The sequence below is a fragment of the Salmo trutta genome, chromosome 8 (genome assembly GCF_901001165.1).
Source record: "Salmo trutta chromosome 8, fSalTru1.1, whole genome shotgun sequence".
Lineage (NCBI taxonomy): Eukaryota > Metazoa > Chordata > Actinopteri > Salmoniformes > Salmonidae > Salmo > Salmo trutta.
The window spans coordinates 17,283,634-17,301,373 of NC_042964.1; the positions used below are offsets into that span (position 1 = coordinate 17,283,634).

The following is a 17,740-nucleotide window of genomic DNA, read 5'->3' on the forward strand; positions in this document are numbered from 1 at the left end:
AATATGTTGTAATATGGCTTTACAGCTGTGCTTTTCTCAAAATGTATAATATATACATTTTTAACAATATCTTTATTGGATTTTTTTTAATGTAGTGTACAGCGTCAGAAAACATTACAATTAAACATGAATTCATAATGTTCTAACATCCATCTATCTGAAACAAGGCTGTTTGTGATACTGTAAAGTAACTGAGACACTGGGCCTTAGGAATCGCCAAACAGCTCAAAATAAAAAGCATCACATATAGACTCAGATACACATCGTCCCTTATATATCTGAAGAGAGAAGTGAAACTTAATCTAAGCCTTCTAGGTGTTTTTTTTCTCTCCGGCGTTTAAGCCCTGTCACAACCGTCCTCCTCAGAGGCCACTAGCCTCTAAGGGATTGGTGTAATTCCACCTTCATCTAATCTCCATCTGTCAGGTAGGGAAGTTACCAAGAGAGAACACCACATTGTAGGGTTCACAGGCACTGGATGTGGACTGATATCAGATATGGTTAAAAGATGACCGCAGGTACCTCGATGATGCTACCAACAACATGACAGACCAGCACTATTGTTGTTATTTTCTCCCCCCCAAAAAAATAGAAGAGAGAGAGGAAGATAACACCTCAAAAATATGCAGCAAAAATGCATGGTCTCTTTTTAATGCGACGAGTTCCCCAAGTAACGGGCACTCCATCCCTGACAAGAGAAGAACCATTGGTTGAGCCAGCATACTAAACAATGATTATCTTATAATCTGATGTCCATACTAGCGTACCGGTTAATGCCCAATCCATTGTTTACTTAGAAGTGGTATGCTAGTGTGGATATCGGAAAGGAGCCAACGACTACAGTTCATCCCCAGTGTCTCTGTCTGAACCAGAATAAGTGTGTTTCACAGCTATAAAAAGAGAATGGGAAGGAAAACACAAGGTGAACTTGCGTCTTTCATCTTTTGTCCATAATGCCGACCCACCTGCCCGTAGAAGGCCACTCTGAAGTAGGTCCCCAGCAGTCTCCGGCCTGTATGCAGGACCTCCAGGATCTTATTGTAGGCTCTGTGCAGCGTGTCATACAGACGGCTCAGTTTCTGAAGGAAACATACACAAAACTGGGTATAAGTGTGTGTGTTTGTATGTGTGTTTGAGTGTATTTACTCATTAGTGTGCACGTCATTGTTGAGTGTATGTATGTGTGTGCATGTACGGTTGAAAAGTTACCAGTAATTTACTTAAGTTACTGGAATCTTCTGTAATGAACATAAAATATATATCGGAACGTTGGTAATTTATAGCTGAATAACTTTTAAAACTTATATCTGTGTCCATATTGTCCATGAGTTTCTAGTAGATAGACCATATGGTTCAAGAGAAAATAGCCTAATTAATTTAAAAAAAGCATTAATCAACAATGGCATTATTTTAAATGAACTCTGCAACTATTCGAGTTTTCTTCACAACTGCCACCAGTTTGGCGCTGAAACATTGACAACAAATACATTTGGACATAGTAAATAAATAAATAAGGATTTAAGAAAAATTGAAATATATTTCCCTGATATTAAACACGGATATTAAACACCAAAGGTATTCACTAAGTTAAAGGTTTATATTTAGGATAATATTTTACAGCTCTGGCATTCTATTTTTTATTATTTCATATACACTGAATAATAATATAAACACAACATATAAAGTGTTGGTCCCATGTTTCATGAGCTGAAATATAAGATCCCTGAAATTTTCCATATGCACAAAATCCTTATAACTCTCAAATTTTGGCTCAAATTTGATTACATCCCTGTTAGTGAGCATTTCTCATTTGTTTTGAGGGAGCGTGTAATTGGCATGCTGACTGCAGGAAAATCCACCAGAGCTGTTGCCAGAGAATTTAATGTTCATTTCTCCAATGTCGTTTTAGAGAATTTGGCAGTAAGTCCAACTGGCCTCACAACCACAGACCTCGCCCATGTACGGCGTCATGTGGGCGAGTGGTTTGCTGATATCAACATTGTGAACAGAGTGCCCCATAGTGGCGGTGGGGTTATGGTATGGGCAGGCATAAGCTACGGACAACGAACACAATTGCATTTTAGCGATCGCAATTTGAATGCACAAAAATACCGTGATGAGATCCTGAGGCACATTGTGAGGCCCATTTTTTGTAGGTATCTGTGACCAACATAGACATATTTGCAGGGGTGGAAAAAGTACCCAATTGTCATACTTGAGTAAAACTGAGATACCTTAATAGAAAATTACTTAAGTAAAAGTGAAAGTCAACCAGCAAAATGCTACTTGAGTAAAAGTTTAAAAGTATTTGGTTTTAAATATACTTAAGTATCAAAAGTTAATGTAATTGCGAAGATATACTTAAGTATCAAAAGTAAAAATATAAATTATTTCAAATTCCTTATATTAAGCAAACCAGACAGCATCTTGTTTTTTAAATTTACGGATAGCCAGAGGCACACTCCAACACTCAGACATAATTTACAAATGAAGCATCTGTGTTAAGTGAGTCTGCCAGATCAGAGGTAGTAGGGATGACCAGGGATGTTCTCTTGATAAGTGTGCGAATTAGACCATTTTCCTGTCCTACTAAGCATTCAAAATGTAACGAGTACTTTTGGGTGACAGGGAAAATGTATGGAGTACAAAGTACATCATTTTCTTTAGGAATATAGTGAAGTAAAAGAAAAAGTTATGAAAAATATTAATAGTAAAGTTACCCTAAAAAACGACTTAAATAGTACTTTCATGCATTTTTACTTAAGCACTTTGCACCACTGCATATCTGTATTTCCAATCATGTGAAATCCATAGATTAGGGCCTGATGAATTTATTTTGATTGACTGATTTCCTTATAGCATGTTGCTTTTATATTTTTGATCAGTATATTTTACATGTGATAAGGCCAGAGAGATGGCTAGAGATTATTTGAATTTCACATTTTTTATTTAACTAGGCAAGAACAAATTCTTATTTACAATGATGGCCGAGGAACAGTGGGTTAACTGCCTTGTTCAGGGGCAGAACGACAGATTTTTATCTTGTCAGCTCAGGGATTCGATCTAGCAACCTTTCAGTTACTGGCCCAACACTAACCACTAGGCTACCTGAAGTACCCAAAACGGTCAATAAATGTCTTAAAATAGATTACATAAAATCCTTGAAAGATACCAACATTTGTGTAGTTTACTGGTAAACTTTGAAAGTTCACAGCAATGTTCCATCTAATTCTTTACAGCACTGAGCAAATGTCAGGTCTGCTGTGTGCAAACTTGAATGTGAAGTTTACTGTGAACACTGAGGCTGTACCCACATTTTATGCTCGTAGGAACCAATCACTCCCCTATTACTGACTACAAATGATCTAGAACTGGGCTAATAACTCACTAACTAGCAAAGGACATGAACAACATGTGCACACGTTGCTACATGCAGCTCTTGCTTTGATCTCAAAACAAGAGCATCTACTCAGGACCACTGCTGTAAACACTGTCCAGTTCAAAGTAAATGGCACAGATCCATATATGGCAATGATCTATTTGCATATAGGCCTACTGCAGCTCTGATTGGTTATGCCACACTGGTCTGTGTAGAGTACGGGCTTAGTCATGCCAATAGAATCCTACTCCGATGCGTTCTGTCTACAACAAAAAGTTTGTTTTGTTATTTTGCATTGAAAGTGGCTAATATCACATTGATTAGATCACAATTGCCACAGTACAGGGAAACATTGATAGTGATCACTTTCAGGGAAAACTCCTCTCTCCCTGGGCTGATATTTCTTCTGCACTCTGTGCAGCAATCCTGGGGAGCTGTTCTGTCTGCGCAATTGCGCAGCTTAGAGGAAACGTTGGTTTCCAGTAATGTACCCTCCCTTTGCAACCCTGTGTGTGTGTGTGTATGAGTGCGTATGTGTGTGTGTGTGTGTGTGTGTGATATTTTCGGGAACTATTACACTGCATGACATGTACAGTAAATCAGCAGGAGGCTTATGTACCACCCTATTAAAACAAAATCTGTGTCTCACTCCTCAGAGTGTGAGTGAGAACAGAAATCGGCCACAGGAATGTGCCACTGGCAACAGACACAACACAGAGTCAGCATTCCAAATGGCACCCTATTCCCTATTTAGCGCACTACTTTTGACCAGGGCCTATAGAGGCTTTGGTCAAAAGTAGTGCACTACTTAAAAAAAAAAAGAAGCCAGATCCAAAGAGAAGACAGTCCTAGCATGAGAAGATGGCGAGTGGAACATGATTAGGGTAAACTTCTCATGGACAGTATTTTAGTTTGAGGACTTATTCCATAAACTGACTGGCTGAGCTTATTTATGCTGTATAAACACAAGGGACAGAGTATTGGAAAGCTTCACAGAGACAAACAGGAAGTAGTCAATATTGTCTGTGCCCTTTAATGTAATTGTCTCAATCTGACAATAGAATCCTTATTGTGGGATTCACAAAGTAGCCCTTTTCCCACGGACAACTGCATTCAATCACAGAATGGTTTTGGGTATTTTAAAAACTACTACTGCTACTACTAATTCAGCCAGATAGACTCCTCTCACAGCTGCTTCCAGTTTACAAAGACACTGCGTAAACATTGTTCTTGATGATTCAATTGACATTTCAGTCTTGTTTATGTGTGTATGGTTGTGTGTGTGTGTGTGTTTGGCTCGTACCTGGAACTCGTGGCGTTTCTCGTAGACAGGGATAATGAGCTTGGCGACGTGTGTAATCAGCTCGTATCTCTCTGCCTTCCACAGCCCCTCTACACAGAGCTCTAGACGCTCCACTAAGACCTCCTGTAGGGCAGACCAGGAAACACAGTCAGTGAAAACAGCCAGGGCCAAGCCAACATCAATAGGCATCAGCGGATTACAAGCTAGAGCCTGCTATATTGGTGTACAGTGACTTCAGAAAGACTTATTCCACATTTTGTTGTGTTACAGTCTGAATTAAAAATAGATTACATAAAACATTCTCACCTATCTAAACACAATACCACATCATGACAAAGTGAAAACATGTTTTTAGACATTTTTATAAATGTATTGAAAATGAAATACAGAAATATGTAATTTACATAAGTATTCACACCCTTGAGTCAATACATGTTAGAATCACTAATGGCAGCGATTACAGCTGTGAGTATTTCTGGGTAAGTCTAAAAGCTTTGCACACCTGGATTGTATAATATTTTCACATTATTCTTTAAAAAAAAATCTTCAAGCTCTGTCAAGTTGATCATTTCTAGACAGACATTTTCAAGCCTTTCCATTGATTTTCAAGCCGATAACAGGCAAAACTGTAACTAGGCCACTCAGGAACATTCAATGCCGTCTTGGTAAGCAACTCCAGTGTATATTTGGCCTTGCGTTTTAAGTTATTGTCCTGCTGAAAGGTGAATTTGCCTCCCAGTGTCTGTTGGAAAGCAGACAACCAGGTTTTCCTCTAGGATTTTGCCTGTGCTTAGCTCTATTTCGTTTATTTTTATCCTAAAAAAACCCCTAGCTCTTGTCGATGACAAGCATACCCATAACATGATGCAGCCACCATCATGCTTGAAAATATGGAGAGTGGTACTCAGTGATGTGTTGTGTTGGATTTGCTCATACATAACGCTTTGTATTCAGGACCTTTTTTGCTGTTTTACTTTAGTGTCTTATTGCAAACAGAATGCATGTTTTGGAATATTTTTTATTCTGTACAGGCTTCCTTCTTTTCACTCCAATTTGCATACCGCCCAAACAGATCCACAGATGATGCAATCTCTCTTGCACTCCACACTGCCCTTTCCCACCTGGACAAAAGGAACACCTATGTGAGAATGCTATTCATTGACTACAGCTCAGCGTTCAAATCAAAATCAAATCTATTTATATAGCCCTTCTTACATCAGCTGATATCTCAAAGTGCTGTACAGAAACCCAGCCTAAAACCCCAAACAGCAAGCAATGCAGGTGTAGAAGCACGGTGGCTAGGAAAAACTCCCTAGAAAGGCCAAAACCTAGGAAGAAACCTAGAGAGGAACCAGGCTATGAGGGGTGGCCAGTCCTCTTCTGGCTGTGCCGGGTGGAGATTATAACAGCACATGGCCAAGATGTTCAAATGTTCATAAATTACCAGCATGGTCAAATAATAATAATCATAGTAGTTGTCGAGGGTGCAACAAGTCAGTAACACAAGAGTAAGTGTCAGTTGGCTTGTTCATAGCCGATCTTTGAGAGTATCTCTACCGCTCCTGCTGTCTCTAGAGAGTTGAAAACAGCAGGTCTGGGACAGGTAGCACGTCCGGTGAACAGGTCAACACCATAGTGTTCAACACTCAAAGCTCATCACTAAGCTAAGGAACCTGGGACTAAACACCTCCCTCTGCAACTGGATCCTGGACTTCCTGACGGGCCGCCCCCAGGTGGTGAGGGTAGGTAGCAACACATCTGCCACGCTGATCCTCAACACTGGAGCTCCCCAGGGGTGCGTGCTCAGTCCCCTCCTGTACTCCCTGTTCACCCACGACTGCATGGCCAGGCACGACTCCAACACCATCATTAAGTTTGCTGACGACACAACAGTGGTAGACCTGATCACCGACAACAACGAGACAGCATATAGGGAGGAGGTCAGAGACCTGGCCGGGTGGTGCCAGAATAACAACCTATCCCTCAACGTAACCAAGACTAGGAGATGATTGTGGACTACAGAAAAAGGAGCACCGAGCATGTCCCCATTCTCATTGACGGGGCTGTAGTGGAGCAGGTTGAGAGCTTCAAATTCCTTGGTGTCCACATCAACAACAAATTAGAATGGTCCAAGCACACCAAGACAGTCGTGAAGAAGGCACGACAAAGCCTATTCCCCCTCAGGAAACTAAAAAGATTTGGCATGGGTCCTGAGATCCTCAAAAGGTTCTACAGCTGCAACATCGAGAGCATCCTGACCGGTTGCATCACTGCCTGGTACGGCAATTGCTCGGCCTCCGACCGCAAGGCACTTCAGAGGGTAGTGTGTACGACCCAGTACAACACTGGGGTAAAGCTGCCTGCCATCCAGGACCTCTACACAAGGCGGTGTCAGAGGAAGGCCCTGAAAATTGTCAAAAACCCCAGCCACCCCAGTCATACCCTGTTCTCTCTACTACCGCATGTCAAGCGGTACCGGAGTGCCAATTCTAGGACAAAAAGGCTTTTCAACAGTTTTTACCCCCAAGCCATAAGACTCCTGAACAAGTAACCAAATGGTTACCCGGACTATTTGCATTGTGTGCCCTCCCCCTGCCCCCCCTCGCTACTCTCTGTTTATCTTATATGCATAGTCACTTTAACTATACATACTACCTCAATAAGCCTGACTAACCGGTGTCTGTAGATAGCCTTGCTACTCTTATTTTCAAATGTCTTTTTACTGTTGTTTTATTTCTTTACCTACCCACACACACACACACACACACACATCTTTTTTTCGCACTATTGGTTAGAGCCTGTAAGTAAGCATTTCACTGTAAGGTCTACACCTGTTGTATTCGGCGCACGTGACAAATAAACTTTGATTTGATTTGACTTAGAGTAACTAGAATGTTGTTGATCTATCCTTAGATTTCTCCTATCACAGCCATTAAACTCTGTTTTAAAGTCACAATTGGCCTCATGGTGAAATCCCTGAGCGGTTTCCTTCCTCTCCAGCAAGTGAGTTAGGAAGGATGCCTGTATCTTTGCAGTGACTGGGTGTATTGATACACCATCCAAAGTGTAATTAATAACTTCACCATGCTCAAAGGGATTTTCAATGTCTGCTTTTTTTTTTACCCATCTACCAATAGGTGCCCTTCTTTGCGAGGTATTGGAAAACCTCCCTGTTTTTTGGGGTTGAATCTGTGTTTGAAAATTGCTGCCTGACTGAGGGACCTTAAAAAAGGTAGTCATTAAAAAAATCATGTTAAACACTATTATTGCACAGAGTGAGTCCATGCAACTTATGTGACTTGTTAAGCACATTTTTACTCCTGAACATATTAAGGCTTGCTATAACAAAGGGGTTGAATACTTACTGACTGAAAACATTTCACCTTTTCATTTCTTATTAATTTGGAAACATTTCTAAAAATATAATTCCACTCTGACATTATGGGGCATTGTGTGTAAGCCAGTAAATCTCAATTTAATCCATTTTAAATTTAGGCTGTAACACAACAAAATGTGGAACAAGTCAAGGGATGTGAATACTTTCTGAAGGCAAGGTAAACAAGATAAGCTAAATACGGCGGTTCTAATATTGAAAGAGAATAATAAAACATGAGCTCACACACAATCATTAGAATGACCATAGGACTTGGCAAGATAGCACAAACAGATCTGGGACCAGATCAGGAGATACAGTCAGGCCAAGCCAAAATAAACAGCTGTTATAATATGAAAAAACTATCAACCATGAACCAGAGATGAATCAACATGCTATATCAACCACCGGAGCCTTCTATTTACAGTTAATTAAAGGTAGAGTCAGCGATATGACGTAGATGCACAAAGTAAACAGCATAGTGGGTTACTGTCCGCAACATCTAAGAGCGTTACATTTACATTTTAGTCACTTAGCAGACGCTCTTATCCAGAGCGACTTACAGTAGTGAATGCATACATTTCATTTCATGCATTTTTTTGGTTTTTGTACTGGCCCCCCGTGGGAATCAAACCCACAACCCAGGCGTTGCACACACCATGCTCTACCAACTGAGCCACAGGGAAGACAGCGTTGGAGCCAGAGGCTAAACTTCTCCTCTGTTCTGATCCCATGGCTACCATGTTGTAAGAGCGTGAAACGAAACCGTGCACATGCACAGATACTGTGTGTGACTGTGAGAGCAAAGTCTTGCTGACTCTGCCGTTAACTATGTGGTTATAACCGTATGAAGATAAGATTGTCATTATATCATCGCACGCACGCACGCACGCACGCACACACACACACACACAACCTCTGTGTAGTAGACATCCTGCATTCCTGTGTCTTCCTTCATGGCGGCCTCCTCTTCGATGTTCAGAGTGATCCTCTTGAAGGCTGCCAGGCCACTGGGGAACATCTCTGAAAGAAAAACAACAGTGACCATAGCAACAAAAGACAGACCTCCAGTCCCTATATTTTACGTCATTCTTTCACCCAATATTGGGTGTAGGAGGGGAGTAGACCGCACTTCAGCCAACATGAGACGAGGCCCAGCACATTATTTAGGAGAGGCATTCTCAGACTGTGTTGCTGCTCCAAGTGACGTTCTTTATTATGGTGCCAGTGGTTGATGTATTAAAGGATTTCCAGTAAATATATGGAGCATGTATTAAATCATGAACAAGAAAAGCAATGACACTGTAGACGTTGTGATTATGATTCAGTTAAAGGTGTGTATTTATTTCGGACCTGTTGCTGGCCAGACTGAAAGATAAGATGTTGTTTTTCGTGCTGTGATATCATGCATCAGTTCCCTGTCGGCTCGCTTTGTTTGGAAATTAGTTAGACAGCTCCCCTCGGACTGCCACACAGAATAAATATGAGCCTGCGCCGAGAAGCACGAGATTAACACCACTCAACTTTCTACAGTTTTCCCCTTTAGTTAACACTATCAACATTTCACTCTACTGTGTAATATACCACAAAAAAACGAACTATGCAAGATTCACAGACTGGTGCGCCATAACCAATCAGAGCTGCAGTAGGCCTATATGCAAATAGCCATTGCCATATATGGATCTTTGCCATTCACTTTGAACTGGACTGTGTTTACAGCATGAGCGATCCTGAGTAGATGCGCTTGTTTTGAGATCAAAGTGAGAGCTGCATGTAGCCACGCGTGCACATTTGTTCATATTCTTTGCTAGTTAGTGAGTTACTAGCCCAGATATAGCTAATTTCTAGTCAGCAATGAGGGAGTGGTCGCTTCCTACAAGAACACAAAATGAGTACATTTCCATCTTTGAAAAGTGAGTCAAGTAAAGAGCTTTTTTATGTCATAAAGGGGCAGTGTTGTATTTTGAGAAGGCTTGAATGAGCTAAGTAGTCAATAGGCAGAGTGTAGCATATTTGTCAGATTCTCTGTAATAATGGTATGGCAATAAAAATAAATTGTATTTTGTAAAGGGGTTTCTTGCATCAAACAACAACATTTTCAGTCACCTCCTTGTCTGAAGGACAAGTGGATAAACAGGTTAATGTCAAGCCCGGCATGTTTTTATTTGTATTTATTTTTTAAATTGAAGTCTCATGGAATGTAGGCCTACATTGAACATGCGGGTACAGCCTCAGTGTTCACAGTAAACGTGCGACGGGAAGTTGCACAGAATATTCACAAAATTCAAGTTTGCGCATCAGCGCACCTGAAATTTGCTCAGTGCGGAAACAAATTTGAGGGAACATTGGGGACAGGGTTGTTAAGTACAAAGGATCCCGGCTGGACAAAAAATAAAGATCTTATAATAGGCTAATACAGGTGCCACGGCTTTAGTCCATTGTGGAGTAAACAGAATGCCAACATGCTGGTGTTTATAAAAAAAAAAATGTAATTAAGTTTTAACAAAAGTAATACCTCTAATAATCTCAAAAGACAATGTGAATTGACAATAATGTAACACTGTAAAGTGTTACACAAGTGGAGCGAAACGAGTTGCATAAATGGGAGGTGAGGAAAGACGGTCTTACTTTTCCTGTTGAGGTATTCTGCCACCAGTGCAGCAACATGGATGTAACACATAGCAGCCTGTGGAGACACACCAAACAGTGGTTACTGGGGTTAGGGTTGTTAAGCACTCAACTGATACAGGCAAAAACCTAGAGTACAACTTTACCCACACCCACATGTGAACACAAGAGAATGCAAAACACACACACACAACCTGTTTCATAACGTGTTGAGTCATCGAGAAGTAGGAAGACTTGGCCTTAACCATGAACCTGCCTGACAACAGAGGCTTTTAGACAAAGTTGACTGTCTGGTTACAGCGGTTCTAAACCCAGACGATTTTAGACCAAATTCACTGTCTGGCTACAGCGGTTCTAAAACCAGACGTTTTTAGACCAAGTTCCAGAAAACCATTACCTTCCTAGACTCTAACAAACACTTGGGAGAATTCCTGGATACTCCAACCCCCCGCCCCCCCATCTGCAATTTTTAAATAAAAAAGAAAGTTATGCTACTGTGGGTAGCGTTAATTAGCACTAGTCGGCTGTACCTTTGCCAAAACGCCGGTATTTTTCATCCTAGAACTTGTTCTCCATCTTCTTTTTAATAGTGAGCCAACAGGTTTTCAGCACTTTTATTTCCATGACTGATCAAAACTCATTTTTTCATGACTCTCTCTTGTCCCTCTGTAGCAGACATACAGTGAGCAATATGTGTGGAACATCAAATCGCAATAAAATTGCAGTACGGAATCTCAATACAATTGTAAGAATCACAATACATATCGAATCGGCACCTAAGTATCATGATAATATTGTATGGTGAGGTCCTTGGCAATTCCCAGCCCTAAAAGTCTGTGGTTGGAACGCTTTGCTACAGACACTTACATAGTGTACATATCAGATTCCTTCTGCACAGCATACAAACTTAAAAAAACAAAGTTCAAGTAGAGTGCTGGAATATTCAGTTCTAACTGCCACATGATGTAAGTCATTGGCGTTAACTCAAGCATACTGTATTTCCTAAGTATTTTCCACTGATACAATTATATGTGCCAATAAAGTGTTATTTCCTGAGCATGTTGAATCCTTTAGTCATATCGGTTGTGATCAACAGGCACCCTATTCTCTATATACAGTAGCTAGTGAACTACTCTTGACTATGGCCCTGGTCAAAAGTAGTGCACTATATAGGGAATAGTCATGTGAGGTCACCATCTTAGCTATGTTTATTTGAAACTAAATTCTAAACCAATATTGACAGTCAGACACTGGCACACAGCCACAGCAGTATGAGTCTTGGTTTACACTAACTGCTTAAGTATTCAGTATATGAAGAAGCCACAAACAGACAGACAGAGAGAGAGAGAGTGAGAGAGCGCAGGCTCCCTGATGGATGAACCTAATGTCAATAGTTCCTCAGGGCTGCAAATAAAAGGCATTGTACAAACCACCTCAGCATACAGCACAGTTACAACTTACAAATATATGCTTAGCAAAAGCTTTTATGCAAAGCGACACACAGTACAGTACAGTAAGCGCATCCATTATTAGTATGTGTATGTGACCCCTGCGGGAATTGAACCCACAATATAAAATGTTGTGCAACAAGAATGGGATTCGAACCAACACGTACAGAGAACAATGGATTAGCAGTGCATCACCTTAACCACTCAGCCACCTCGTCCCCTGAGCACTGTCCTAAAAAAAAGAGTTGGCTCATGCCCCAATGCCCTGCAGGACACAGTGTGGACTTTGTACTGACTCAGAGTCAGATATCTGTATTGTGTTTAGTGTTGCACGGTATAACTTGTGTACTTTTTAGATACTAGAAAATTAAAAACGGTTCAGTACTAGAATTTCTGTTACTTTCGGTACTTCTGTCAAATGTGTCTCACGGATCAACTCTGTCTATCATCACAGCTGATGTCCGCCTTATAGTGCAAAAGCACCGTGACTGCTCCACTTAACCTGTACTGGGTGTCTGGGCTGCATCATGTTAGTGCCCAACTCATGCTGCAGAAGTTAACAAACTTGAATAATGCGACAAGACATGTCGAAATGTTGAAACTGTTAATTACTGTTCGCAAAACAATGTCAAAGCTGATTCAAAGCTGATTGACACTTAAAATTGGTCTCTATCAGCCAAGCTCTACTGACTCAGCGAACTGACTTGCCTCGTATATGACGTCATTACTTGTTAAAGAGACAGCATAAACTTTATATAAAATAAGCTACTTCTATGCAAATGTTGTTGATTAGCACAATAAAATAAGTCTGAAATGGAAGGGAAAGAGATTGTTTGTCATATATTCAGTGTATTTGACAATACAGCATTATTATGATATATATTTGTTCTATAACACAATGCATGCATACACTCCTATTGAATATGCATTTAACCTGTATTGTGACTAGACCTAGTTACCATCTTGATTTACCCAGTTTATCAATAGAGATGTACCATTCAAATACATTATTACCATTATGTTGTTATGTAGTTAGATTGGTAAAAAAATAAAATAAATTGAAATCGAAAGTTTACATACATCTTAGCCAAATACGTTTAAACTCAGTTTTTCACAATTCCCAACGTTTAATCCTAGTAAAAATTACCTGTCTTAGGTCAGTTAGTATCACCACTTTATTTTAAGAATGTGAAATGTCACAATAATAGTAGAGAGAATGATTTATTTCAGCTTTTATTTCTTTAATCAAGTTCCCAGTGGGTCAGAAGTTTACATACACTCAATTAGTATTTGGTAGCATTGCCTTTAAATTGTTTAACTTGGGTCAAATGTTTCTGGTAGCCTTCCACAAGCTTCCCACAATAAATTGGGTGAATTTTGTCCCATTCCTCCTGACAGAGCTGGTGTAACTGAGTCAGATTTGTAGGCCTCCTTGCTCGCACATGCTTTTTTAGTTCTGCCCACAAATTTTCTATAGGATTGAGGTCAGGGCTTTGTGATGGCCACTCCAATACCTTGACTTTTTTGTCCTTAAGCAATTTTGCCACAACTTTGGAAGTATGCTTGAGGTCATTGTTCATTTGGAAGACCCATTTGCGACCAAGCTTCAACTTCCTGACTGATGTCTTGAGATGATGTTGCTTCAATAGTTTTCCTGCCTCATCATGCCATCTATTTTGTGAAGTGCACCAATCCCTCCTGCAGCAAAGCACCCCCACAACATGATGCTGCCACCCCCGCGCTTCACGGTTGGGATGGTGTTCTTCGGCTTGCAAGCCTCCCCTTTTTTCTCCAAACATAATGATGGTCATTATGGCCAAGCAGTTCTAGTTTTGTTTCATCAGACCAAAGGACATTTCTCCAAAAAGTACAATCTTTGTCCCCATGTGCAGTTGCAAACCGTAGTCTGGCTTTTTTATGGCAGTTTGGAGCAGTGGCTTCTTCCTTGCTGAGCAGCCTTTCAGGTTATGCCGATATAGGACTTGTTTTACTGTGGATATAGATACTTTTGTAGCTGTTTCCTCCAGCATCTTCACAAGGTCCTTTGCTGTTGTTCTGGGATTGATTTGCACTTTTCGCACCAAAGTACGTTCATCTCTAGGAGACAGAACGCGCCTCCTTCCTGAGCGGTATGATGGCTGCGTGATCACATGGTGTTTATATTTGCATACTATTGTTTGTACAGATGAACATGGTATCTTCAGGCATTTGGAAATTGCTCCCAAGGATGAACCAGACTTGTGGAGGTCTACAATTATTTTTCTGAGGTCTTGGCTGATTTCTTTTGATTTTCCCATGATGTTTGAAGGTGGGCCTTGAAATACATACACAGGTACACCTCCAATTGACTCAAATTACGTCAATTAGCCTAACAGAAGCTTCTAAAGCTATGACATCATTTTCTGGAATTTCCCAAGCTGTTTAAAGGCACAGTCAACTTAGTGCATGTAAACTTCTGACCCACTGGAATTGTGATACTGTGAACAGTAAACAGTTGTTGGAAACAGTTGTTGTAAAAATGACTTGTGTCATGCACAAAGTAGATGTCCTAACCGACTTGCCAAAACTATAGTTTGTTAACAAGAAATTGGTGGAGTGGTTGAAAAACGAGTTTTAATGACTCCAACCTAAGTGTATGTAAACTTCCGACTTCAACTGTATATACAGTACCAGTCAAAATTTGGACGCAGCTACTCATTCCAGGGGTTTTCTTTATTCATACTATTTTCTACATTATAGAATAATAGTGAAGACATCAAAACTATGTAATAACACATATGGAATCATGTAGTAACCAAAAAAGTGTTAAACAAATAAAAATATATTTTATATTTCAGATAATTCAAAGTAGCCACCCTTTGCCTTGATCACAGCTTTGAACACTCTTGGCATTCTCTCAACCAGCTTTCAATTAACAGGTGTGCCATGTTAAAAGTGAATTTGTGGAATTTCTTTCCTTCTTAATGCGTTTCAGCCAATCAGCTGTGTTGTGACAAGGTAGGGGTGGCATACAGAAGATAGCACAAGAACAGCTCAAATAAGCAAAGAGAATCAACAGTCCATCATTCATTTAAGACATGAAGGTCAGTCAATCTGGAAAAGTTCAACATTTTTGAAAGTTTCTTCAAGTGCAGTCACAAAAACCATCAAGCGCTATGATGAAACTAGCTCTCATGAGGACCGCCATAGGAAAGGAAGACCCAGAGTTATCTCTGCTGCAGAGGATACATTCATTAGAATTACCAGCCTCAGAAATGGCAGGCCAAATAAATGCTTCACAGAGTTCAAGTAACAGACACATCTCAACATCAACTGTTCAGAGGAGACTGCGTGAATCAGGCCTTCATTAGCGAACTGCTGCAAAGAAACCACTACTGAAGGACACCAATAAGAAGAGACTTGCTTGGGCCAAGAAACATGAGCAATGGACATTAGACCGGTGGAAATCTGTCCTTTGGTCTGATGAGTCCAAATTTTTGATTTATGGTTCCAACCGCCGTGTCTTTCTGAGATGCAGAGTAGGTGAACGGATCATCACCGCATGTGTGGTTCCCATCTTGAAGCATGAAGGAGGTGGTGTGATGGTGTGGGGGTGCTTTGCTGGTGACACTGTCCGTGATTTTTTTTTTAATTCAAGGCATACTTGACCAGCATGGCTACCACAGCATTCTGCAGCGATACGCCATCCCATCTGGTTTGCTCTTAGTGGGACTTCTTAGAAACTTTAGCACTGACCCATACACTAACACACACACACCAAACACACATACATACACTGAGTGTAAAAAACATTGAGAATGACTTCCTAATATTGAGTTGCACCCCCTTTTGCCCACAGAACAGCCTCAATTCGTTGGGGCATGGACTCTACAAAAAGCGTTCCGCATGGATGCTGGCCCATGTTCACTCCAATGCTTCCCGCAGTTGTGCCAAGTTGGCTGGATGTCCTTCGGGTGGTGGACCATTCTTAATACACACATGAAACTGTTGAGCGTTGTGGTAGCAGGATTACAAGATTATGTTATATTTATGCACCAAATGGTTGCTTTATGAAATAGAGTAAGGGTCTTAGGACTCTCTCTCTCCCTTTCTGAGTTAACTGAGAGAAGTCTTATGAAGCTTGGGCTGGCAACTATAAAGAGATCAAATCAAATTTTATTAGTCACATGCGCCGAATACAACAGGTATGCGCCGAATACAACAGGTATGCGCCGAATACAACAAGACCTTACAGTGTAATGCTTACTTACGAGCCCCTAACCAACAGCGTAGTTAAAAAAATATATGGATAAGAAAAGAGATAAAAGTAACAAGTAATTAAAGAGCAGCAGTAAAAAATAACAATATATACAGCGGGTGCCGGTACTAAGTCAATGTGCGGGGGCACTGGTTAGTTGAGGTAGTTTGTATACATGTATGTAGAGTTATTAACGTTGACTATGCATAGATGACAACAGAGTGGTGTGGAGAGGGGAGGGGGCAATGAAAATAGTCTGGATAGCCATTTGACTAGATGTTCAGGAGTCTTATGGTCTCTTGGACCTAGACTTGGCGCTCCGGTACCGCTTGCCGTGCGGTAGCAGAGAGAACAGTCTGTGACTAGGGTGGCTGGAGTCTTTGACCATTTTTAGGGCCTTCCTCTGACTGCCTGGTATCAAGGTCCTGGATGGCAGGAAGCTTGGCCCCAGTGATGTACTGGGCCGTTCGCACGACCCTCTGTAGTGCCTTGTGATCGGAGGTCGAGCAGTTGCCATACCAGGCAGTGATGCAACCAGTCAGGATGCTCTGTGCAGCTGTAGAACCTTTTGAGGATCTGAGGACCCATGCCAAATCTTTTCAGTCTCCTGAGACGGAATAGGTTTTGTCGTGCCCGCTTCATGACTGTCTTGGTGTGCTTGGACCATGCTAGTTTGTTGGTGATGTGGACACCATGGAACTTGAAGCTCTCAACCTGCTCCACTGCAGCCTTGTTGCTGAGAATGGGCGTGCTCGGTCATCTTTTTCCTGTAGTCCACAATCATCTCCTTAGTCTTAATCACGTTGAGGAAGAGGTTGTTGTCCGGGCACCACACGGCCAGGTCTCTGACCTCCTCCCTATAGGCTGTCTCGGTGGTCAGTGATCAGGCCTACCACTGTTGTGTCATCGGCAAATTTAATGATGGTGTTGGAGTCGTGCCTGGCCGTGCAGTCATGAGTGAACAGGGAGTACAGGAGGGGGCTGAGCACGCACCCCTGAGGGGCCCCTGTGTTGAGGATCAGTGTGGCGGACGTGTTGTTACCTACCCTTACCACCTGGTGGCGTCCCCTCAGGAAGTCCGGGATCCAGGTGCAGAGGGAGGTGTTTAGTCCCAGGGTCCTTAGCTTCTTGATGAGCTTTGAGGGCACTATGGTGTTGAACGCTGAGCTGTAGTCAATGAATAGCATTCTCACATAGGTGTTCCTTTTGTCCAGGTGGGAAAGGGCAGTGGATCTGTTGGGGCGGTATGCAAATGTGGTATTTGGTATTTTATTAGGATCCCCATTAGCTGTTGCAAAAGCAGCAGATACTCTTCCTGGGGTCCACACAAAACATGAAACATAATACTGAATGACATAACACAGAATATCAC

At 41.3% G+C, this 17,740-nt stretch overlaps 1 protein-coding gene across 3 annotated transcripts in view; it reads right to left on the reverse strand.

The window, feature by feature from the left end:
- LOC115198315 (dedicator of cytokinesis protein 11) overlaps positions 1–17,740 on the reverse strand; it is a 115,095-nt gene that overhangs the window by 13,093 nt on the left and 84,262 nt on the right. For all 3 annotated transcript variants that reach the window (XM_029760204.1, XM_029760203.1, XM_029760205.1), the window contains 4 exons: positions 10,684–10,741; positions 8,972–9,078; positions 4,683–4,805; positions 966–1,079 (listed from right to left, as the gene is read on the reverse strand). In XM_029760204.1, coding sequence (XP_029616064.1) covers positions 966–1,079; positions 4,683–4,805; positions 8,972–9,078; positions 10,684–10,741 — 402 coding nt within the window. The remainder of the gene's footprint in view (positions 1–965; positions 1,080–4,682; positions 4,806–8,971; positions 9,079–10,683; positions 10,742–17,740) is intronic.